We start from the raw sequence: 26365 nt of genomic DNA on the forward strand, positions 1-26365 counted from the left end.
TTTGTAGTCTACTAGCAGGGCTGGATCTCGACCAAACAGGGCCATTCCTCTAATTGTTCAACTCAGAATATTATCTTTTTAGTGTTTGTAGCCAATTTCATTATTTTGATGAACAATTTTTATGCATGATATACCCCTGTCATGTAAGACAACAATAATTTGTATGGATCCAATCACTCATTCATGCATACACTGTTTGTTGAACAGGCACTGGTGTTCTAAATTTTTGCAGTGAATGCAACCCCCCCCCCCAAAAAAAAACCCCATCCACATGACTATTAACTATGTTCACCACACACATCAATGCCACCATCTTTACAAGTGCAGATGAATTCCTTGCATATTTGTTTGCTGATTTAAGTTTATCAGAACTTGAACCATCCTGTGTGTTTCCTTCTGCATCCTTATATGTTCAGCCTATAATTGTGTAATTGAACAAAATTATTACATAGGTATCATACCAGCCTCCAGTGGTTTGTGCTCTAAAAGGCAACTCAGACTGCAGCCCTGTCTAAAGTTACTTTTAGTAAATATATATTCCTACAAAAGTGACTAGATTTTCGGTCTCATGGAAAGAATGGCATGAAACAGTATTACCAAGGCATTTCATCAGATTCAAAACATAATAAATGATATGAAACTTAGGTCAAAACCATTCAAGGCAGACTGGAAATGTAGAGAACCAATAAATTTTAATCATACATTTTTATGATGGTACTAGAAACAAATCTCAAGCAAGATCCCCTCATTGCATTAAAAACAAACATTAATTTACAGGCCTTTTCTCTCTCTTTCCTGAAACTTGTATAGATATCCACATTATATATGGGTTTCCTTGCTGACAATACGAGCCAAGCATCTGGAAATGTATGATGTAGCTCCATGAAACTTTTATGATGTTTGAAATGTATGATGTAGCTCCATGTACTTTTAAGTGCAATCATATTTCTCCTATCATGCACTTTGGTAGCATTTAGTCATGCAATCATAGTATCTTTATTGGAGTACTGATCTTTTTGGATTTGCATACTCTTTAACATGCAGATAAGAACACCTATTTCTACATAATGTGTCAAAAGCCAGGGCAAAGAGGTGTGTCTTCAGCATTTAAGGTGCCAGACACATCTGTGTGGAGGCAGTTCCACAACTTAGGCACTTCCACAGAGAATGCCCTTTCCTGGACTACCACCCGGAAACCTCTGAGGACAGAGGAACTACTAAGAAAGTCCCATCAGCCAATCTTAGCACTTAAGAGGTTCTGAAGGGAATCGGAGAATTGTAAAGTTGGAAAGGACTGCGAGGGTCATCTCGCCCAACTCCCTGCAATGCAGGAATCTCAACTAAATCTATCAGATATTTGTGGGCTTCGAACACTAATGTGACCACCTTGAATTGGGCATGGAAATGAACCGGCAAACCATGCAGCTGTTTTAAAACACGGATTCTAACAGAGATCTAACAGAACTAAAGCCAGAGATCTGGCTGTTGCATTTTAAACCAAAATTGAAGCTTCTTCATCGTCTTCAAGGGTAACCCCATATAGAGGACATTGCAATAATCCAAGCCTGGAAGCTCCTAAAGCATGGAGTACAGTGACCAAGTCCAAAAGAGGTTGTAGCTGGTCAATCAGCTGCAGCTGAAAGAAGGCATTCCTAGCCATCGAGGATGCCTGAGCCTCCAGCAGCAGTGTTGGAGTCAGGAGCACCCCTAAACTGCAATGTTGCTTGTTCCAGGGGAATGTAACTGTATTCAGGGCAGGTCACTTCCCCATCTCCCAGACACGAGAACTCAGGAGACATGAGGATTATCACCCTTTAACTGGAGATACCATAGATATCTTGAGAGATATAACTGGAGATATCCTGGTACTTTCTTCATGCAAAAACACGTGCTTCAATGTTAAGGTATGTCAAGTTTTTGATGCAATGGAAATCTAACATTACTGAGGGAGAAATACTAGTAGATGGCATTGCATTACATGGCAACCCAGGACTGCAGGAAAGAAGAATGGACAAGAGCAGGTCAAATTCACATGCAGAGCGGGTTGTGCAATTTTTCCTTATATCAAGTGCAGTGGGAGGAGGAAGCAACAGCATTCACTGACCATGCGAATAAAGTTTCTTGAACTGAGCAGATTCAGTTCCAGAATCATCCCTGGCACTTGCAGCAGCAACAAGGGGGCAAGGAGGTGCGTTTAGTATTTCTCCACAAGGAGCAACAAGTCGGCTGCAGGCAAATATAAGAGATCCAATCTGTCTTTTGATCTAGCTTCTCTTTCTCACTAGCAGCCAATCACACGGCTGCATGCTCCAAAGGTAGCTGCCATGGCAACCATGTAAACAGTTTCTTGTTGAAGCAGCAGCTGTTGAGAGAAACAGGCGCTGCAGTGAATGTTTCTTTTTGGGGCTCAGAATTTAAACTGATATCCCAGTGGCCCAGGCACTGAGCTGGTCCTATTTTTTTTCTGAGCTCCCTACCCCAAGCCCTTCCCCACATTATCCTCTTCCATAGTGGCAACTGTGGTTGCTGCTTATTCTAGTGTTTTGTCCCACCAGAAGGCAGATACAACGCTCAACTATGTCCACTACCACAGGCAACCTGGTCAACAGGGGCAGGAAACAGAGCATCACCATCAGTAATAAGTAAGTACCAATGGGTTACCACATCAAGTAAGCAATGTCTAGGGAGAAAATGGGTTTGGGTTCACAGGAAAAGTACCAAGAAATGTTAGTCATTTTGCGATGAGGTAACAGCTAAGCCTTTTTTGCCTCATGAATTTTGGGAAAACTCATAAAAAATAAAGGTGCCTGAATCAAAGCGGAAAAAGAAAGAAAGAAAGAAAGAAAGTGGGACTTCACCAGAGAGATTGAGGCAGTAGTGTGAAGGGAGAAGGCACAGTAAGCTAAGTTTCTGATCCTTCCCACATAACTAGGCAGTGTTAGAAACTGGGATAGAAAAGCTAGGAGCGAAATGGCTTCTGGGACCTGGGTTGTGGGTGCAAAACAGAATGTCTGTTTGCCAATTGGGGGGGGGGAGCAACATTTTTTTACTTATTTTGATAAGAGCACGAACTCATATGCAATTCACATAACTGACACATGGTTAATATCATACTTTGGTTTTCAAAACACTCTACTCTTTATGATTAAACTCCTTGAGAGTTAGCCAGGTGCAAAAAATGGCACCCAGACTTCTTGAGGTGCTCGCAAATGGAGAAAGGAGGATACGGATTTGATTAAAATTTGCTTATGTTGATTTATATGCATAGATGCAAACTTAGAAATAACTGCTACAATTTAAATTAAAATGTTCCCATGGTGGGGAAGATTGTGACCCATGTGCCTGCACTGATGCTGCTGCTGGAAAACCTTGAGGTCCTTCCTGTTCTCCCTTCCTATGAACCAGCCTTGAACTGGACAGCCTTTTGAAGAGAGGACTGTCCTCTATAAAGCTGGACCCCATGGCCACCGCACACATACTCCTTTAGCTTTCGGTAAATAGCCTCTCAACAGGAAGCTGGGATGAGGGAGGGATCTCTGAATTTCAGTTTTACCCATGTGCAGTGATTCCATTTGTCATCTTGTAAGAGGATGGATTCGTCTGGCCACTTGCAGGTTCCTCAAGAGAACTGGACCAAGGCACACTAGTATATCCTATATGATAATTGTATATGCTAGGAACCAAAAGCATCCTTCTGTCACACAACTAGAGAAGTCATCAACTACTTCTTTAGCTTTACCCCATACCCTGAAAGAAATAAGGTAAAAGGTTGCCTGCAACCTTGTACTTACATACCTTGGAGTAACTGCTGCCATCAGACTCAGTGGGGGTTACTAATCATGTATAGGAAAACTCTGTAATGGTCATAGAACTACACCGATTTTCATACTACAGTACTTATTATAGAAAAACAAAACTCTTGGCAAAAACCTTGATCATTCCTCCTTTTTCATTAGACTGAATTTCACAAGCCCAAAATCAAAATACTCTATTGTTGTCATACAGGCCCTTACCCCTAGCTCAAACTGGTATCCTTTTATGGGATGTACAGATGTCCCAAAGTTATTTTTTCCACCTCCACATAATATTGATACTATCATTATACATACCAACCCCACGGAAATGTTACCCTGGTTCAGATATAATGCAAAAGTATAGTTTAGCGTTACATGCATGTACCTTAGGCTTGTGCACCCACTCCCTCTTCTTGTGTGGCCACAAGGACGACACTGGAATATTTCACTTTCGTTTTCAATTATCTGCAATTTAGCCTTTCATCTGATCTCTCAACTGTCATTACTCATATCTATGTTTTACTGAAACAAGCTGATTAGGTAAATAACCATGTAGACTAACCAGTTTGACCAGGTTTGGAAATAACACTAAACTGTGTTAGTCAAAAACAGAAGCAAAAGTTTCCAAGCTTTCCTATGATTTCAGCAGACCCAGTAACATCATGGGTCACACTGGAGGCATGAGATTCCCCTTCTCTCCTCCTAACTGTGATCCCCTTCTTGCCCCAAATTAGGTCAATATGGAAATCATTATCGAACCCTTTTGTATGTTGTACTATAGAGGTGTGGAACAGATAGCATAAGAAACTAGCCTCCATACCTTCACCCTTAATCCAGCTTCCTTATACAGTGGTACCTCGAGTAACAAACACTTCAGGTTACAAACTCTGCTAATCTGGAAGAGTTACCTCGAGTTGAGAACTTTGCCCCAGGATGAGAACGGAAATTGCATGCGAGCGGCACAGTGGCAGTAAGTGAAAGCACGCCTCTAGTTAAGAACAGTTTCAGGTTAAGAACGGACGAATTAAGTTCATAACTAGAGGTACCACTGTATACCACAATGTCAAGATCAAGAAAAATTAACAATATCTACTATTCTATGCAAAGCAGGACTACAACGCCAGTGAGACCATTATGAAAACAACGTACTACTTACAGAATCACTTTTGGAACACTTCATTCAGGAACTGATTGGCTACTTATCCACCAAATTAGCATCATCTCGAAGGATCCTAGGGTGAATAGTGTAGCCATGAGAGCCCTGAAACCTTGTGAATATCTAGCTGTGGAAAGTGTAGCAAGTGCCCAGGAAAGGAGGGTCTCTGTGATATACTATTCCCTACTCATACAATCTGTTCCCTCCACTTACTACTGGCATCTGCTTGTTTATTGATTGTATGAGATAACTGGAGTACTCATATCAGTACCCACAATCAACTCAACCTTGGGTCTTTTAAAAACGTATCTCTTTTGAAGGTGAATTCACAAATTATGATAGTACAGTGGTACCTCTGGTTACGTACTTAATTCGTTCCGGAGGTCCGTTCTTAACCCGAAACTGTTCTTAACCTGAAGCACCACTTTAGCTAATGGGAACTCCCGCTGCTGCTGTGCCGCCAGAGCACAATTTCTGTTCTTATCCTGAAGCGTTATTTCTGGGTTAGCGGAGTATGTAACCTGAAGCGTATGTAACCCAAGGTACCACTGTATTGTGACAGTTAAAGGCTTGATCAGTTGTAAGTGTGTGTCATTGCCTTCTCTCTGGTTAGGCAGACATTCTGCAAAGATATCCAAGGAAGGTGATAAACTCACACTTAAACTGAGTGTGTAAGACTTCACAATCCCTGAGGTTGAATCTCTTAATATTCTGTGGCAATTACTGAAAAGGATGAGAGCATTTACTGCAAAATATTTTGTCAATTGTGAAATAAAATCTGCTAACAAAAACTGACAGAATGGTTCCATTTTGAAGCTACTGCTCTGGCACATAATCTCACTTCTTTTTTTTTTTATTAAACCAGGATCTCAAAAGAGCAGAGCACAGTGAAGAAGTTAGCATCATCTTCAGCTTCTGGTAGGCGAATGAGCTTCACAAGCACGATGCTTGCTGGCAAAGTTGGATCACTGGCTCGCAGGAGCATACTGATTTCTTCAGAGGGAAAGTCTTTTGACAGGGGCTCCATAGCAAGTTGCAGACCTCTTGTCCAGGTAATAGCATAACATAACAAAATTAACACAGCTACATTTGATAAATAAATGGGTGACGCTGGCAATGCCAGGTATTTGCTGCACAACCTTAGTGTGTTAAGATCAATCTTATAATGAAAGCTAGCTATTTTCTGAGTAGGGACTTTTCTGAGTAGGGACTTGTGAAAAAGTGTGAAAGATACTGTTGATACTGTTTCCAGTAATAAACCGTCAAACAAAGTGTTTTGCTATATAATGTAAGAGTATATAATGTAATGTAAGAGTAATTATGTCTACATATTGTACTTTGCAGTTGATCATATGGACCATGGGTTGTAACCAGCTACCCAAGAGAGTAGGTTTACTAAAATCAATGGACATGACTAACTTATCTCCATTTATTTCTGCTCTTGAGTATGACATATTTCAAGACAACCCTATGTTTCCAGGCCATTGACCTGTTGTCTCAGTATTTGTTGTCTTTGAGTACTTGTTGTCTCTCAGTACTTGTTGTCAAGAGCAGAGCTGTTGAAATAAATGGAGATAAGTTAGTCATGTCCATTGATTTCAGTAAGCCTACTCTCTTGGGTAGCTGGTTACAACCCATGGTCCATAATGAGCTCATTACACATATCAGTTGAGTACATATGTGTTCACATGCAAGTGTGATGGCATGAAGATTCTTCACAGTCCCACATATTCAGTCCATTATGAAATAATATGCAGTCAATCCTATTCAAGTTTATTTTTTGGGGCCCCCTCCCCCCAAAAAACTTCCAATAGCCTGGAAAGACTACTTGCAAAAATACCACCACAATTCAAATTACAATAAAATCACGTTTTAAATTTCCATATTAAAAAACAACACCATCCCCTTCTGACCATACATATGCAAAGATCCGGTGGAATGAAAATGCCTTAATCCACTTCATGAAAATCATCAAAGAGAGTCTGCTGCAGACATCCAGGAGAAGTTGGTTCCAGGAAAAGAGTGTCAAGAGGCTCCTGAATACCTGGATGTCACATTGCATTCTGCCAGACATAGTCTCAAACAAATGTGCATAGGAGGGAGCTTTAGGCTGCAATCCCATAGCCATTTACCTGGACCAATTAACTCTGTGACACTTAATTCTGAACAGAAAAGTATAAGATTAGATGTTAGGCTGCAGTTTTGTGCACACTTACCTGGGAGAAAACCCAGCTGAGCTCAATGCGACTTTCTTTTGAATAGACATGCAAAATGATTTGTTCTGTTCGTTTCAATAAATTAGCTTCAAATCTATTGGTTTTAGCTGTGGTGAGAACAGAAACCGGCTCATACATTTTTTCGTCTTGTAACTTGGTTGTATCCACAGGTTTATGATGACCTAGGAAAAGATGTGACTCCCCGTCCACTCTACCAGCCTGAGCCAAGTGCTGCCGGACCCACCCCCGGGCCCATACACAGACAAAGCAAAATCTTATCAACCCAAGATTTTGCTGGGGCAGTGCCAACAGAATTCTTGTCATCCCTCTCTCTGCAACAAGCATCTGGGACAAGTATTAGCTTAGCAGGCCCATTCTCCAGGTATGACGTGGCATCCCAAACCTGTTTGGACTCCTACAGCAATACATAATATTCAGAAGTGGGTAGAAAAGGGATTTGAATATAGGCCTGTCTAATACAGCTGTGGGCTGTTTCTCTGATTCCAGTTGTATTAGCAGAAGCTGTGGATGTTAACAGGCTGCAAATTCTGAAGCCAACGCCGGCAGTTTTGCAATAATGTGGGATGGATTGTTCTTGCCACAGGGGCTTCGTGCCATGAACTTTTGCACAAGAGGGCAGCTCCTTTAAAAGGATGACTAGTCAGATTTAGATATGATTATTAAAAAGTAGAGTTCAAGCAGGATCCATCCATTTTTCTGATTCATTAGCATGCAGTTCAAGGATGATTGATTGAGTGTATCACCCTCCTTCTCCTAACATATCAAGCTTCTCTTGTGGCAGGCCTGTTCATTCAGCAGTTCCAGAATTAACTTCGTCTTAACCAGGAATCATAGGCATGTCAAGTAAACTGGCAGTTATTCATGGAGTCACAAGTATGAGACAGTGCTCATTCCTAATCAGCGTCCAATCAGTTCCACGGCTGTGACATTTCCCTACAGTACAGCCATGCCTCGTTTTACTGCTCCTCACAAGGAAGTGGGTGCAGCTGCAGGCAGCCCAGACAGTTCATGGGGAAGGAAACTCTACTGCTACCCCTGCCCTTTTTCTGGCACTGGGAATGGAGCTGGCTAGCTCTGAGGCGGAGTTTCCCCCCTGCAGCTGAGGGACCTGGCTTACTGTATAGTGTATACGTAACTTTTATATGCACTGCAAAACAAAACAAAAAAAGTGTGACTCGTTTTATTGCGGTGCTCTGGAATCGAACCCACAATGTCTCCGAGGTATGCCTGTATTCATAGAGTATTCTGATTCACATACTCAAAGACCATCCTGAGTTATTTCCCTCCTGCACTGGAGATACTGGCTCCATTCATTCTTTCACACACACACCAGTTCCAAGTCTGTCATTAGCCCAGAGAGGGAAGTTCCTATTATCCCTAACAGATCCTTCCTGGGACAAATAGCTGAGGCTGGGATAGGGTATCATCAGGGCCCATGTACAGGTGGAATGATTAAGCTTCCCCTCTGTTCATCATGTTCCCAGCCCCATGTTCTACAGGGCCCCTACAGTGGATATTTATTTTTTAAGCTGTGCATGTACTGTACTTAAATTCAGAGGTAGTACCACCTGCCTTTTCTATGTTTGATGGAGCTCAAACACTTCTGCAGCCTAGTGGTTCTTCATCTGAAATAAATACTCTGTGACAATTAAACTGCTGTGGGATTTTATTAATTGACACCTCATATTCCTGTTATAAGTGCTTTGGCATTCTTTGTTATTTTACTTCCACTACTACATGCTAACTTTTTCCTTCCTCCCCCCACCCCAAACTACAGAACTTATGGTAGTAGCAGTATTACAAAGTCTACTACTTCTACTGAATCAATGGCAGAAGAAATTATAGAACCTGGATCCAGACATGACATGCTTGCTAGTTTTATAGGTAAACTTATACAAATGCAATACACTGGAATTTTCTCATGTGATATCACATTTAGGATGTCACGTGACATTCCAAAATGCTCGAAGTCAGTAAATATTCAGGGCCAACCACATGTTATGGGGATGCATGGCCTGGTAAAAGAAATGCTTGCTATTTTGCCATTGCTTTTACTGTTCTCTGTCCCTGCTCCATTTCATTGGCTACTGCTTGCAGAGGGCAGAGAAATGGATGTGGCGATGTCACATTTCACTGAACAAATTTTACTGAAAGCATGGGAAAGCGTGAGTTGGCAATGCCTGTGCATCCTTTGCACCATGTAGGTAGGCTCCACTGGGCCAACAGTCTGTATCTTATAGTAGTGTATCTTATAGTAAAGACAACCCTTGTAATGTTTACATACGATTTCTTAATTATTTAGCACAAAACATTACAAACCAGTCAACTGCCCCAGAAAGAAAACGGGACATCCTGTTTTTTCTTGTGAAAGGACAGCGGCCAAAATAGCCAGTGATTTCAGGCTGCACTTTTGGGGGGCATGGTACCCCAAAACACACATTTTGGGGCACAGCACAAGATTGCTGCCCTGAAAAAACCCGCTTTTTGGGGGGTGATCTCATGCAGGTCACACGACTCCCAGGAGAGCGCCCTAGGCGAGACCACCTTCTGCCGCCCCCCACCCCCACCCCTCCGCCAAAGCCTGCTTTAGCGGGAGGTGGGGGGTGGTAGAGAGGCAAGCAGCAGTTTCTCCGCTGTACGGAGAAGCTGCTGCTAGCCCGTCCTGCCCAAGCCTGGCCAGCGCCCCCTCCATTTTGGCGCCCTAGGCAATTGCCTAGTTCGCCTTAATGGACGCGTCGGCCCTGAGAGTGTGGTCATGAAAAGATGGCCTCCTGGTTTGGGGCCGCTTTGTATTGGAAGGTTTGACATTATTTAATTCATTCACATGGTTTTCTAATTTGGCAGATGTTCAGGTCAGGCGAGAGGAAGTGCCAGAGCCACTGACAAAGCGTGACCTGGAAAAGCGTGTGGATATTTTCCTCACGGAGACAGAAACAATTTGGTTATTTGACATGCCAACTGTCATGCTGTCTACAGAGGCTGAGGAAGCTGACTCTGTGAGGTAGGCACAATTTCTATGTAATGGAGTCCATCTATTGGGCCATGTAGCATTATATTAAAATATCAACAACCTCAGATATGCTGATGATACTACCTTGATGGCAGAAAGTGAGGAGGAATTAAAGAACCTTTTAATGAAGGTGAAAGAGGAGAGCGCAAAATATGGTCTGAAGCTCAACATCAAAAAAACTAAGATCATGGCCACTGGTCCCATCACCTCCTGGCAAATAGAAGGGGAAGAAATGGAGGCAGTGAGAGATTTCACTTTCTTGGGTTCCATGATCACTGCAGATGGTGACAGCAGTCACGAAATTAGAAGACGCCTGCTTCTTGGGAGAAAAGCAATGACAAACCTAGACAGCATCTTAAAAAGCAAAGACATCACCTTGCCGACAAAGGTCCGTATAGTTAAAGCTATGGTTTTCCCAGTAGTAATGTACGGAAGTGAGAGCTGGACCATAAAGAAGGCTGATCGCCGAAGAATTGATGCTTTTGAATTATGGTGCTGGAGGAGACTCTTGAGAGTCCCATGGACTGCAAGAAGATCAAACCTATCCATTCTCAAAGAAATCAGCCCTGAGTGCTCACTAGAAGGACAGATCCTGAAGTTGAGGCTCCAGTACTTTGGCCACCTCATGAGAAGAGAAGACTCCCTAGAAAAGACCCTGATGTTGGGAAAGATGGAGGGCACAAGGAGAAGGGGACGACAGAGGATGAGATGGTTGGACAGTGTTCTCGAAGCTACTAACATGAGTTTGGCCAAACTGCGAGAGGCAGTGAAGGATAGGTGTGCCTGGCGTGCTCTGGTCCATGGGGTCACGAAGAGTCGGACACGACTGAACGACTGAACAAAGCATTAGCTTTTCAATGAAAGTTACAGTGCAATCCTAACCATGCCTAAGGTAAAGGTAAAGGGCCCCTGACCATTAAGTTCTGTCGTGGATGACTCGGGTTGCAGTGCTCATCTCGCGTTACTGGCCGAGGGAGCCGGTGTACAGCTTCCGGGTCATGTGGCCAGCATGACTAAGCTGCTTCTGGCGAACCAGAGCAGTGCATGGAAACGCCGTTTACCTTCCCGCCAGAGCGGTACCTATTTATCTACTTGCACTTTGACATGCTTTCGAACTGCTAGGTGGGCAGGAGCTGGGACCAAACAACGGGAGCTCACCCCATCGTGGGGATTCAAACCGCCAACCTTCCGATCAGCAAGCCCTAGGCTCAGTGGTTTAGACCACAGCGCCATCCGTGTCTGCGTAGTAAATCCTACAGCAGGTAGGGGGAAGCTCAGTCCCAGGGCCTAATGTGGCCCTTTATGCTTTTCTACCTGGCTCCCAGGACTCTTCCTAGTCCCCCCCACACACACACACCTAGAACCTGCTTTGCCCTCTCCTTGAGTGTTTTTGCCTTGCTGGAATATGCCCTTGAACTCTGTTAAGGCATTCTGCTTTCCTTAATGAAAGGGTAGAGTGAGTGTGGGTTGAAATGTGCCTAAGTGTACAAAGGTGAAATTTACATTCATTGGTCTGTCTGCGTTTGCATCTGGCCCTGCCCACAACTATCATGTGGTCCCTAAAAGGTTGCTCAGAAGGGAATGTTGCCCCCGGGATGAAAACAGTTGTGCCCTACTCCTGTCTTGCTGAATTAAATGATTACTCCCAGGTAAGTGGGATTAGAATTTCAGCCTTAAAATGACATCTCTCATGGTATTATCCTCAAAGTATTCTGTTTACAATGGGATTTGGGCCCCGCTTTTCTGTAAATTAAAATAACACAGCATTGATTTAACAAAAAACCCAAGCACTAGAACCTCTGAGACTAAAGAGGTTCTACCCCTTTCCTTTGGCAGCAATCCTACACACAGTCCACCCAACTATGAACAAATTCGCATTCACAAATCTGTTCATCACATTTACTTAGAAGTAAGCTATAACTATTGAAACCCTTGGTCATATTAACCTGCAGGAAAACAGCAGGTCAAGGTTAGAGCTTGGATTACATTGTTAACACAACTTTAATTTTCTGTGTTGGGAGGAGGCAATTCACATAACCTTTCTAAAGGCTACATAACCTCATTGCAGCATTTTAACAATCTGGTTAGTGTCGCACTTCATATCTTCCTCTGAAGAATCTTGCAATCTATTGTAATGCCATTTAAGCACTGTTCTACAACTACTGGTAAAAACCATAACAGTGCATGCTTATTTCTAAGAAAATTTATGTCCCAGAAGGGAAAACAAAACAAGGAGGAGTTGGAGTACACAGGTGTTGTAGCTGTTGTTGTTAATATACATATGTATGTCTTTTGTTTTTCAAAGAAAAAAGAACATAGCTTACATGGAACTCTGTAAAAACAGAGCTGGCAATGACCGATATGTCAACAGAATGATGCAAACAATAGGCGGCGTACCAAAAACTAAGGAAATGCAATGTGACAAAATTATCATGGATGACAAAGGTAAATTACAGTTTGGAAATGTTTTTGGAGCTCACTGAAAGAGGCACGGAGACAAAACCAAAGCTTCTTTTATGTGGGAGGAAAGTCCAAGCATCATCTTTTCCATACTCTCATGTATGTGGCTCTTGGTCCAAACTTTTTTTCATGTAAGCTTCCATTCAGCAGGAAACATTCACATGGAACAGCAATATTTTGCTACAGAACCCAAAGGAAAAATTAAGAAAACACTGTCATTCTAAAAATCATTCCATCTACCTACTTGCGACATCTTCTCATAAAAATATCTGGATATCACTGTGGGCATAGGATTGCCACATTCCACCAGGGATAGAGCTTCTGCTTCTTTAAGATATTTAAAGAGGATCATCAATAGGCGGTACTTTTCCTGTCAGTCTAAAATGGTGGTTGGAAAACCTATTAGTACTGCTGTCCCCATAGCATTTAAAGAAAATAGGGGTCCTTTACCAGATGAAATAGGCTTGGTGCTTTCATGTGGATTTTCCCCTCATTGCCCCGTAAAAAGTGAGTGAAACATAAAAATGGCAGATGATAGGGAGATGTACCTGTCCAGGCCTGGAAACTGATACAACTTTCACTTGGGGAATGATGATCTGGCAGCACTAGTAACTCATATTCTAGAAGCACTTTAAGTGTGGTGGGGTATATGCAGGTGTCAATCCCTCTAGGGGACTTTATTGCATTAAAATTTGAGAGGACCATTTAGAAAGTTGGCAAACGCCTGCGATCACATTGTTTCAAATCTCCCAGAAAAATATGCAGCTGCAAATGCGAGACATCATGAACACGTAGAAAGGATTATGCACCTTCCAACCACACTTACCCCAGCTGATTACAACGAGCTCGTTCAATGAATCTTGCCATTTGCTACTCCAAAGTATAACTACCCATTTACTGTAGTTGCAATCATTTGTTACATAAAGTCATGCACATGCAGAATAAAGAGCTATCTAACAATGTCCTTTGTCTTTAGAGATAATGGCCACCAACTGGGATTTGTATGATTCCTTTAATGCACTGGAAGCAGCTATCATGGAAAAAACTACCAGACCACTAAGTGTGACCAGCAGTAAGTCAACTGTATACAGGGAACGCGACAGAGCCATGTCTGTAGCTTCTGTAGGGAGAGGTAAATTCATTATTTCTGCATCTTTGCTAGCCATGGAAAGTTTCAAATATTACACATATGCCATGATAATATAAAAATAAGAAACAAATGATTGTATGCATGCAATTACACAGGAGGGTGCCTTTCTCCCTTGCAGCTAGCTTAGGACCCTAGAGAATATTGATGCTGATTTGGGGATGGCAAAGTATATAGCAGGAAGAGGACAATTCTGCTTTTAATCTCAGTACCATACTTGATATGGAATCAAGTAACCCACAGTTAATATTTCAGCCTTTTGAGTGTTTACTGAGAAACAAAACACATTGTATCTGAAACAAAAAGGGATTTTTAGACTTAGGAAAAGCATTTGACATTTGGGAATGCAATTATCTGTATCAAGTTTTAGAGGAGTTCGGTGTTAGTAATTGGTTTATGAACTGGATAAAATTCCTGCTGCTTATAGTGAATCTCATAAAATCTGATTTATTTGGGGGCATACAACAAATAGGTCTGTTAGCGCTGTTGCTGTTTGTTATGCTGATTAAACTCTTGGCAAAGTGCAACAAGAGCTGTTGAGAATAAAATTGAGTTGAAGTAGGATAAGTAATGTTTAAGATTAATTTATATGCAGATGATGACTTCTATTTAAAATAAAGTTCTATTTATAAATGAGATCTTTTATGAGTCTAATTGAATTGCTTTAATATTTGGTCATTTATCCGACTATAAAGTAAACCTAGTCAAACGGGAATGGATATGATTTAATATGGAAAAGGAAATTAAAACAAGATAGCATAAACAAGCTGGGTTAATTCTATGGAGAGAAATACCAATAAGAGATCCATATATTTGGAGTACTTCTCCGCTGGAAGAACTAGGACAATTTAGGCTGCAATCTATCTCTGAGTAGATGTGGGTGGGATTCCATAGGCAATCATGCATTGTTAAATATTTTTCAGCAATGACAATATGGGGAAAGTATTTTTAAGTTTAACATTGTGAGATCATTTATATCCCCAAAATCTTGGATGTACAGTATCCCATTTCCTGTTAACTCTTAATTTGAATCTAAGTAACCCCAATGACCTTTGGGTGGAACACATACACACACACACACACACACGGATTGGGGCTGAGCATACAACTCTTCCTCAAATATTCCAGATTAGTTCACAACATTCAAAGCAAAATACAATCGCATAGTAGTCAATATAAAACAGTAGTTTAAAAAAAGCAGCGGAATACTGCTTTTAATACATGTTTGCTGTCAGTTTTTAACTCTAGATAACAGGAGACCTAAAAGCAGTCTGGGTAATACTGAAAGCAAATTATGAAGTTTTTTTCCTGGTAATTCCTTCTGGGGGGAAATTAGATTATGCTATTAAATGAAGCCTTTATGACACCTGTCTCTTTCTTTCCCCAGAAAGCACCGCAAGTTCTATCATTGATTTGGAAAGTGTAATTCTCTCCCGGATTCACGAAGAGATAGAAGACCACTCAGAAGCTATACTGAAATCTGAAAAATTTAATCAAGATTTGTTTTATATGGAGAGGGTCCTAATGGAGAATATTTTCCAGCCCAAACTTGCAGCTTATCGGCAGCTTCCTGTCCTCCTAGGTATATTTTTCTTCGGATATCTTAATCTTGGCCTGAGAAACTTCCTTGCAAAAGTAACTGCAAGTATTTCTTAGTTGAAATGAGACTGTTGCGACTTTCTCTAACTCAGCTAATGAATGGTTTTTATCTTGGAACCACCCTTATTACCAACAGACTTTATTGAAATGGAAATGGATTTTCCATTGCTCCTGGAAACAAATTGTGTGATTTGTATAAAACCAAGCCTTTAAAACACATTTTAGCAGGCCCGGCCCACTCATGAGGCAAGGTGAAGCAGCTGCCTTGGGCAGCAGAAACGCCAGAGGCAGCGTCCCTGTGTCCACATGCCCCACTCACTCTGCATCATTGCCGCCCTGTGAGGGAGGCTATGCTAGGCAGGTAGTTCAGACACCAAAGTTGCGAAACTGCACATATTTAGAGTATTATTTATTATTGTTGTTGTTGTTTATCAGGGCTGGCAGCTTTTTTTGGGGGGGGGGTCTAGTATTTAGCTGCAAAATTCAGAACTGAAATGTTGCAGTTAAAGCAAGGGGGAGGCTGCTTTTCTGGCTTTTGGCATGTTTATGTTCCTTTACAGATTCTGTGAACGAGATTATACATTTGTATCTTGCTTTTTTGCCCCAGGAGCTCAAAGTTGTGCACCTCATTCTCCCTTCCCTGCTTTAATCTTTGCAACAGCCCTGTGAGGTAGGATAGGCTAAGTTAATATAGTTCTTTCCAACAGATTGTGGTGGCATGGGGTGGGGGGAAATGCAGTGCCCCCAATCCACAAGCGGTGAGCAGGGACAAAGAAATCTTGCTGGCCTCTGTGCTTCCTCCTCATAATTTTCTTTCTAAGGAGCTACCATTCTATCAGGTTGTCCCTTCTCCACCTGAGCCTGCTGCTAGGAAACTTGAGCTTATCTACTTTAGCAAGACCTGCTTCTCCTTTCTTTGAAACCACAGGTGGTGGTGACTTGGAGGAGCTTGGAAGGCGCACAGTGCCCCCTCCGGGCACAACTGAACCCTGCCACTTATTCATTTAACATTCTTCCTTCCTTCACTCTGCGGTGAGAGAGGGAAACAGCACTGATTTGGGTCTTAAAACAAGTGAGCACAAGTGAAGCCTCCTGGAAGCCACCTTGCCTCTCCAAAAGACCCTCTACAGAGAACCAGGGGACCCTTCTGAACAATGTGGCCCCAGACCCTCTAGCAAAATTTAGGTGGCTGCAGCGGGGATGAGAAACTTTATTTCCTCAAGTTTACCTACCATAGTGATCCAAGCCAGCGTTATTTCCTCCATTCCAGGCAACCAGGCCGAATTACAGAGTATCTATCCCTTAGCAACTTGGCTACTGCAGTTATGCATCCCGCCCTCCCGTGGATACGCTCCAATGTTGGTTGGGGCGGGAAACCATAAAATCAGGACAGTCTCAGCAATACTCAAAATCTTTGATTCTATAATTGTGCGGCTCTGGAAGTCAACCCTGTTCAAAGAACAGAAATCTGCATATCAATTTACACATATATTTGTTGATTTTAGCCTAAGCACATACATTTCAACTACACTATTTATTTATTTTTATTTAAATCCAATAGAATAGTAAGTCATGGGTCATTTTGGGCTGGAATCCTAAAACCAATCACAAAGTGCTAAATTCCATTGGGGCAAAATTTTGGGCCACACGTATTTAAGTAGCAACAAAATGGTAATCTGGCAGACTATAGGGTGCAGGAAATTACTCAGAAGCACCTACCATCTGATCACAAGCATGTCTTGTGGAAATTCAGTCTCCTCTGGTTATAGTCACAGATCAGTCAGTCAGAATGTGGTACTAAATGGCACTCAAAGAGCCAGCAAGCTTTTCTTTCCATCATTACCAGCATACTAAGGAAAGTTCTGTCCTAAGCATTCTAGCTTTATGAGGGGAGGCAAATTTGGCTTTGATCATGCTAAGGGAGGAAAGAGATAAGCCTTCCTTCCCTCCACACCACTGTCCCTGTAAAGATTCCCCACCTCCCCCCCAAAAAACATGCACCTGTAACTAAGGGGGAAAAAACCCCAATACTGCGTCAAGTAACGCATCAAGTAAATGTCTAGTTTGGCTCTAATATGGTGCCCTAAACATCTGCAAGGAACTGGCCTTTCTCTGATGATCTTAACCCCTAGCATCTACCCCCTTCCCCAATCACACCATCAGGTTGGTAGCAAGGGCCAGGCCTCTGCTCAAACAGGTGGAAGCAAGCTTGGAGGCTTCTGCTCCCTCCCCCCCACATCTGTGGTCTCACCCCCAGTGAAATCATCAGAGTTGCACCAGGATTTTCATACATCCCTGCCAGCACAGACAGAACTCTTCCTCCTACCCACATTACTTAGCAAACATAGAGGGCAACAAAACAGGTGTTGGCGTTCATATCAGGAGGAACAGAGAATGTCCCATATGTGGAGCAGTGAATGTAGCTAGACATTGTGGGAGATACAGAGATGCTGGATTAACCTGATTATTGGCCTGTTCTAGTATAGCTATGCTAGTATAGCTATGCTCTGCCTGGCGTGCTCTGGTCCATGGGGTCACAAAGAGTCGGAGACGACTGAACGACTGAACAACAAAGTATAGCTATTTCTATTTGGGGATGGAAGGACAGCAATGTTTTCTGTGTTTACACGTGTTCCTAGAGCCGACTGTCAAATCTGAACATAGCCTTTCTGGATTTGAAGAGGAATCCATAGAGGAGGAGGAGGAGGAGGAGGAAGAGGATGCGCTCTCAGTTAGGTCATCACTTCTGTTAGAATTTAGTTCAGGACGAGAGGAAATCCTACCACCTTATATAGAAGGCTTGTGGACCTATGCATGTGATTTGATGAGAGGAAACAATGTGAGCTGCCTAGCTTGGAACAAAGTGAACCCTGTAAGTGACTTCTAAACACTTGAAAAAACCCCAAACAATTGTTCTTTGCACTGTCAAAATTAAGTATCGTTTTAGGATTAGAATTTCTAAGCTTGTCAAAGCTGCATTTGCAAAGAAACTATTTTTTTATAAAAAAAATTGCCACAGAAGAAAAGGCTGGCTTGTGTTTGGCCTGTCCCTCAAGATCATCACCTGCGTTTCTATGTCATACGTTTATTGAGAATGCTTGCCCACATTTGGTGAGTGACCAGTCTTTTGTTGGTTTAAAAGATAGGCTTTTCACTTTTCTCATGAAAGGTAGCCTGCTTGCAAACATTCTGTTGGCCAGACCTTCCTGATCACAGCAGTTAAAACTGTTCTGTGATAGCTTCATAACATCACAGTAGCTTAACTAATCACTGCCAGTTTTCAGCAGCATCAAATTAGCACTTAACAATATACGTACACTTGGACAGCAATAGTAATAGTGGCAATAGATACCGGTAGGTGAATGGAAGAAGAAGCCAGCTGTTAAAGGTTGCAGCAGGGGGCAGAAACACTGACCGGACCCTAGGAGCAGTGAACAGTCTTGCTACTGACACTGCTCTGGATCCATAATGAGCAGCTTTTCACTCCAAATTAAATAAGAGCCTCAAAGGCCATACACATAGCCATCTCAATGATAGCTGTGGCTTGGTAGTATAATCATGTGTTATTGGTTTTTAGGATCTACTGGCTGTTGGTTATGGACAGTTTCGTTTTAAAGAGCAGAAGAAAGGCTTGGCTTGCTGCTGGTCACTGAAGAACCCAACGGTAACACAATACTTGGGCTCTTCCTCTTGATTTTGAACAATTAGATATTATTCACTGATAGGACACAACGGCAATGTAGCAGCAGAGTTACCCGGTACTTTTTACCCTTCCTTAGGCCCATGAGGCCTTCAGATTTGCTTCCCCGTTAAGACCACAAATAGCTCATTTGTACCCTATCCTTATCTTATGATATAGAGCAATCTTATAATCTAACCACCCTGTCCTAAGGTTACTCATACGTAAAATCCCGAGTTGACTTCCTTCCACGTACAGTATGCATAAGCATCACTAAGCCATATTATAAATGCTATAGTAAAAAAAACATGCCAACCTTGAACCACATGTTACAAAAAAGTAACCAGAAATGTAAAATCTCCATTTGTACCTACTGGTTACAACAGATGGATAAAGTTCCATTTTGTTTTATTTCAATTTATGCTATTTAACAGGAATTATATATCATTTAATCATCAAAACCTATAAGCAGTTTACTTAAAATGCATTTTTGTGGCATTCTTCCCTTCCTTTTCTGTAACGAATAATGTAGGGTAGCTTTAGTGTTCAATAACTGAATTTCAGAATTTTAAAGTATCTTATTTTCTATCAGTTGCTAGCAATTATGGGGTGAATTCAATGTCCCACTCTTCTTATTGTTCTGTCAGCACAAGCATTTCCACTTGCCAGATGGACTGACAACCTTCCTCTGCAAACTGTTCTGAGGGTTCTCCCAACTCTGGGAGTGGATTGGGGGAGACAGCAGGGCTCATGGGGTCAGGAGAGGACAGAAAGCCCCATTGTGCTGGCTTCTGCTAGTGCACTGGGTTAGTTGAATCCAGTCCAATATTTTTTCTTTTTTAAACAAAATTCTAATGTACATGCGAAGAAGATACACTCAGCAACATTGAAGGTGTTTCAGAAATGCACCTTAAAAGGAAGCAAAACTTAATCACAGCCATTCAGACCCCCTCTCCTGAATTTTAAATAATTTCTGGGGGCCCTGATTGTTTATAAAGTGTGGATGCTCTCTTAGTTAATACAGATTTGATTTTCCCCCCTGCTCAGTGGCCAGAGCGTGTCTATCAATCTCCTCATGGGGTAACTGCATTGGATTTCTCTCTAGCCAATCCAAACCTCTTAGCAGTTGGATTGTACAATGGGACAATTGCAGTCTACAACGTCCAGACTCAGCATACAACTTCAGTTTTAGATACCAGGTAAGTCTTGTTGAGGCACCTCCACACATTGTTCATTACATTATAAAGTATATTGTTTGTCTGGATCTAAACACACACACATCTCCGAATCCCACCCCTGTTTGGCCTTGGCTATTCTGAAAAACTGGAGGATTAATTGGTTGTACTGTATTACACTCTCCCCACCCCTCTGACGAGTTTCAGGTGTATTTTCATTACCTGCATGCACCCCCGTGTTGCTTCCTATATGTACTTGCATTCCCACCTCCAACTCCTGCAATCAGACATACTTGGAAGTCCAGAGAGGCCCAGTTCACTTCCAGCTTTTGAGGCGCCTAGCCAGAATATGAAAAGCACAAATAAAACAAACATAATAAGGCACACAAATAAGAGTGACATCCTTGTCCCTCCCCTCTGACTGACCCTGCCTACAATACCATTTTTTCCTTTTATTACTGTGTTGAGCTTAATTGTATGCATCCCAAAGCAGAGTTTGGTATCAATCTCTGTTTCAGCGAATCTTACGATAAACACTTGGGCCCTGTGTGGCAGCTGAGGTGGGTTGAGCAGGACAGGGGAATAACAGGAGAAGACAAAGGGGAGATACTAGTCTCCATATCAGCAGATGGCAGAGTGACTAAGTGGTTTGTTCGGAAAGGATTAAGCTGCAATGGTAAGCGTTGTCACTTTACTCCAAACATTCTGGAATTACTTAAATGGGGGGGGGGGTGTCTGCCTAATCTTTCTTATGTTCTTGTCTTTTTAATATTATTGCCAGATACTTTGAGTGCTACATGTTGAAAGGTGGGATAAAATAATAACAATTCAGTAAGTAATTAAGTTAGGGAATAATAAAGACACTCCAGGTTATACAGCACAGTGAAGTACACATACGGGCTGTGATCCCATTGAGTGCACAAAGAATTAGGGCTATTTGCACACAGCCCTCTTTAAAAAAAAGTTGAAATCCCACTGTCCAGCTGCTTGGTGGGGAAAGAGGTGAATAATTCCAGTTTATTGCCTCCCCTTCCAAACAACTGATTGGCAAGATTTGGGCCTCTTTTTTAAAAGGCCTATATGTACAGTTCCAGTTGCTGGATTTGGAAAGGTAAGCATCTGTTTGCGTATTCACCTTCTGATTAGTGATACATGTACAGAAATCTGTTTCCATGTTCACATAGGCTATGCTGTGGATGCGAGGGGTTCACTGGTTTACTATAGGGGTTTGCTATAGGTAATCAGAGATTAAATAAATAAAGCAGTTTCTTATACTCACTAGCTCCAATAGTGGACAAGGAGAGTTTGTAACGACCATGTGTTGTATAGAAGAGAAACAGTCCCTATAGCCCTCATAATGAAACAGGAGGTCTCACCATCTATATGCATTTGTTTCTCAACTCAGATCTGATGAAACTCAAGCGAACAGCAAGTGACAAGAAAAAGGGAGGGGCAGAAAAGAAAAGTGAAGCACTGATATCTCGACAAGCTCCAGGATTATCCTTTGATTTCCATCCAAAGGTATCCTAATCTTTAATTATGTTTTCTGAATGTTTTATCCACATAGGTCAAAGTGATAATGTAGCTGAATACAATGGATAGCAAGGAATGGGAGGTCTGCTTGTTCTTCCTACTCACTGGTTGTGAACAAGTTTTATATTTTAGCATGTTAGACTGACATAAAGAGCAGAGAATCACTATTTTGGACTTCTTCCTATGATTACAGAGATTGTATAACCCATCCAATGCTAAAAAAATGTAGTAGTAGCCTCTCCCTAATATTTCCAGGGAACCAGATGGAGGGCTCCCATCAAACTAAACAACGAGGATTGTAGCTCTGAGCTGGCAGAATCAGCCACACTTTTGGCAAGGCTGGGTGCAGCGCCACTCTCTTTTAAAACCCAATTCTGCTTAATCTACCTTCAAAGGAAAAGGAGAGGAGATACAAGCATACTCCAGGGGCAGGAAGCGTTAACATGGTCAAGAAATGGCTAAACTGGAGGTGGCATCGCACTGTCATATTTCCCCTCTGCAAGTACTGTCTTCCGAACATGTGAAACATGAACATCTTTCATGCATTATTATGGTTTGTTGCATATTGTTTGTTGGATGACTGCTTTATTCCTGGACACGTGGTTAGTTGGGACTTCTGGCTCAAGCCTTTGAGAATTCCATTACACTGGACTCTACTTTACCAGGAAAGGAGAGAAGCAAGCCTGACATTTTCCTGCAGTGAAGATTCTAAAGAATATGCTCAATCTGGATAAAGTCAAAGCCATTTACAGTAATTTGGTTTTGTTTCAGGACACTAATATATACTTGGTTGGAACGGAGGAAGGTTTTATTCACAAATGCTCTTGTTCTTACAATGAGCAGTACTTGGAGACCTACAGGGGACACAAAGTGAGTAAACATAAATAAAATTGGGTTGACTAAGTAGATGCACAGATACTCACACATTGTCTTTAGTACCCTTTACACCAGTGATGGGGAACCTGTGGACCTCCACATGTGGCTGGACTACAACCCCCGTAATTCCTGACCAATGGCCATGCTGACTGGGGCTGATGGGAGTTGTACTCCAACTATACATACCTGGAGGGCCACACAGGCTCCTAGCCCTACTTCACATATATTCTCCTGACAGGATTCTTCAGGTACCAATCAAATTCTCTGTGTTGGGGTTTATCAATGACTAATGAACCACATACTTTAATAATACTTTCTTGAATACTGCATAGTTTAGAAATCAAAGTTTCTCAATCAGACTAGGCCAGATGACTCTGGACCAACCATTTAAAATCAGTTATCTTCTAGGTCATTATACAAACTGGAATGCCAGGTTGTTGACTATAAACTGAGCAGATCCTGCCCTGATGCAAGATAAGGCAGCCACCTCAAGCAGCCAGTTGTGGGTGACAAGTGATAATACACTTAGAAGTTCTCTGCCCCACTGAAATGAACAGGAGGAACCTTGGCTTCAAGTGACAGCCAAGACTCACAGACACAGAGGTGTCTTTCAAAGTCATGCTACCCATACCACTGGCAGGGGACTGAGGCTTGGTCCCCAACATCACATCCGACATTGGTAGCCTGGAACCATCAGTGCCCAAAAGGCAGCACCTCCTGAGCCTAGTGCCTCTGAAATATTGAGCCCAATACCAGATGCCCCTTATTGCCATCATTGGTCAGGAAGTCAAACACAGGCAACTGCTTGGCTCCAGGCTTATAGGCTACCCCTTTAAGGCTTTTCTTCTCTCAAGAAAGGGTTGGAATCTGGGAGGTCAGGGGTGAAAAAGAGATAAAGGGCCTTGAATGTTAACTGAAAGGCCCTTGGAGAAAGCTGCTATTCAAGTGATCTGTCCAAGGTGCTGCAAGCCTGCTGTATCTGACCCTCCTTATCCTCTCCCAGACCTGCTTCCACACATCCTGTTTCACACTCTGTGGGGCTGAAGTTGACAGCTGCCCTAGATTTCTAGGATTCTGACCACCATACCAGAATCTCCCCCCTGAAACCTCCCCCCCCTCAAGCAGCCCAGTCTGTTGCATTCCTGACCATATTTGGGTTCTGCCTTCCTAAAGACAAGAGGAAGAGCACAGTAATACAACTCCCATTGTTAGGGAGGAGGCAATCCGATGGCATTGTGTCCCTCATTAATAGCAGGATGGGTTGCCCTTTGAACTAGTGTGTCTTGGAACACCTCTGCGAATTTCCTTGAAGATATGAACTCAAAATGCTATCGTATAAATTTAAACATGCAGAGAAACCAAAGGAGGAAGCTTACATATATGTGAGGCACCAAGCAGAGCAAGGCCTCTTCAGTTTTCAAGAACCCTCTAGCAGGGCCTAACTGCTATTCTGCTTGCCTTTTTCAGCTAGCACAGCTACTGTGGTACAAACTGTAAAAGAGGCTTCAGCTATGCATGGGTCTCCCCTGAGTGTATGAATTCAGCATCTCCTCTGGATTCAGGCCAATCAGCTTAACCTAGCTAAAGCTGTGCCATCCATCACATACTGCTTAGAGAAGTTCAGTGTCTCCCAAAATCTTGTTGGGCTTCAGTGCTGTGGTGCAGCATGCTTCTGCACTACTCTTTGAATATGTGTGTGTATAAAATGAAGCAATTACTCTTTCTCTCTCTATTTCAAGGGCCCGGTATACAAGATAGCATGGAATCCATTCAGTACAGAAGTGTTTCTAAGTTGTTCTGCAGACTGGAGTATTATATTGTGGCGCGAGGATTCAGTCCGTCCTGTTTTGACTTTCAGTTCCACTTCCAATGTTATTTATGATATAGTGTGGTCTCCCACTTCAGCATACGTGTTTGCAGCAGCGAACGAAACCAGGGTGGAAATCTGGGATCTTAGTGTCAGCACGTAAGAATCAGACATTTTCTTAAAAGCAATTTATACATCTATATATCTTAAAAGGTACTGTATCCAGTTACTCTTGAACAAAGTAAACACAGTGTATCATACATGGAATGCATTACAAAATATGATCTTCTGCCATTGTATATATTTCCTATTTGCTAAGCAGCTATGTATCATTGGGAGAAACATGTGCACCTGATTCCTTAAAACCCAACTGGAAGGAGCTCCATGGATATTGTTTTTCTCCCCAGAGCTCAATGTTTCTTTCCAGGGGCCTAATCAGAGACCACAGCTAACTGGAATGGAGCAATGGTAAAGGGCAGAACCAATGCTGCAGGGTCAAACAGCTATCTAAGGTTATACATTATGCAGCTTCCTAAATTCAATGGTGTTATATACATCAGCATTACTAGCAGGAATAATTAAGGTAGTGTGGTGGAGAAAAGTAACTTGTGAGGCAAGCAAGCAAGCAAGCAAACAGCAAACAGCAGTAGTGGTAGTAACTATCTCACAATGGGATGTCCCACAGAGCTCTGCAGCCATCAGTTTTATACTGTATGCCATTGTTTTGCATGTAGCCTGGATCCCCTGATTGTGCACCCCGCCACTGGAACTGTGAAATTCACGGCTGTGCTTTTTGCTAAAAACGCAGATTGCCTTCTAATTGGCGACAGTGAAGGATCAGTCACTGTGTACGCACTAAGGAATATGATCTCTCCAGACAGAAAGAAGGTACGTTCTGCAGCACTAAAAGCTGAAGTAGCCTACCCCAACCGGGGGCCCTTCTAATATCTAACTGAGCCCCACTGCTGATTCACATGTGCGTAGTGCAAGTTAATCAGTGTCCCTATGTTAATCTGCTGGACTATGCTCTGTTTAGGTAGGCTTGCTATACGTCAGGAAAATTCCTGACATGTCCTGGTTTTGGGGTGTAAAATGGAGTCTGGGGGGCGCGTGCGAATTTGGGGTCACTCCCAATTTTGGTGGGAACAACTTTGTGGGTGTCAGGAATTTTACTTTTTGAAATATGGCAACCCTAGTTTAGGTGCTGCGACTATGCCACAGCATTCTGCTACAAATGCCTCACTATACATATTCAAGTTATGAGCACTGGGAATGGTATGGCAATACGGTAGGACCATCCACGAAAGAGGTCGGAACACAGCCTCCCAAACGGCAGCGTTTCTGCCTAATAAGCCAAAGGCATGTTAGCAAAGCAGCCTGCAGAAGGACTAACCATTCATGAAAGGCACTGCTGCTTAAACTTATGTTCAGCTGCATTCATGTGCAGAAGAAGGCGTAAATGGCTTATTTTATTCCTCAGTGCACCAGTAACATTCTTATAAACCACACAAGTCCAGCTTTATGACGTAGATGCAACTTTGGTAATGGAGAAAATTGTTTGCAAATTATGAGACCACCCGGGTATAGGGAGTATATAAACTCTAATTCTAATTCCAACAATATAAGATTTTAGTTATATTAAGGCTTTTTCCACCCACTTGTTAGATTGATTACACTCAGAAAAGACCTAATGCAAACTCTTCCTACTTTTTTACCAGTTGCTTTCGAGTTAGGTTAACGTATATATCCAACTTTTTTTGTCTTTTTCAGCTGGATGCTTTGCATGAAATGATTGGCTCTGTTCTAACCAGTCCAGTGTAGATATTTTTACAGCAATAGTCCATGAATAAAGGACGTGATATTTAATGCCCAGCAGTTAATTATGCAACAAC

General features: G+C 42.2%; 1 protein-coding gene across 2 annotated transcripts; it reads left to right on the top strand.

The window, feature by feature from the left end:
* Positions 1-5849: 5849 nt before the first annotated feature.
* WDR78 (WD repeat domain 78) lies at positions 5850-26365 on the top strand. Of its 2 annotated transcripts, XR_004426821.1 has the most exons (16): positions 5854-6002; positions 7337-7548; positions 8965-9071; positions 10032-10188; positions 12503-12642; positions 13634-13789; positions 15192-15386; positions 18043-18275; positions 18981-19067; positions 20130-20281; positions 20776-20933; positions 21663-21778; positions 22562-22660; positions 24406-24632; positions 25282-25361; positions 26244-26285. XR_004426821.1 is itself a non-coding variant. In XM_033151855.1 (15 exons), the coding sequence occupies exons 1-15, from the start codon at positions 5877-5879 to the stop codon at positions 26292-26294; spliced, it is 2271 nt and encodes a 756-aa protein (XP_033007746.1). In that variant the 5' UTR covers positions 5850-5876; the 3' UTR covers positions 26295-26365. The 2 variants fall into 2 exon arrangements, 1 of the variants encoding a protein (XP_033007746.1); XM_033151855.1 differs by lacking the exon at positions 22562-22660 and having other exon boundaries at positions 5850-6002; positions 25208-25361; positions 26244-26365.

This window comes from Lacerta agilis, chromosome 6 (assembly GCF_009819535.1).
Source record: "Lacerta agilis isolate rLacAgi1 chromosome 6, rLacAgi1.pri, whole genome shotgun sequence".
In the NCBI taxonomy this organism is placed as follows: domain Eukaryota; kingdom Metazoa; phylum Chordata; class Lepidosauria; order Squamata; family Lacertidae; genus Lacerta; species Lacerta agilis.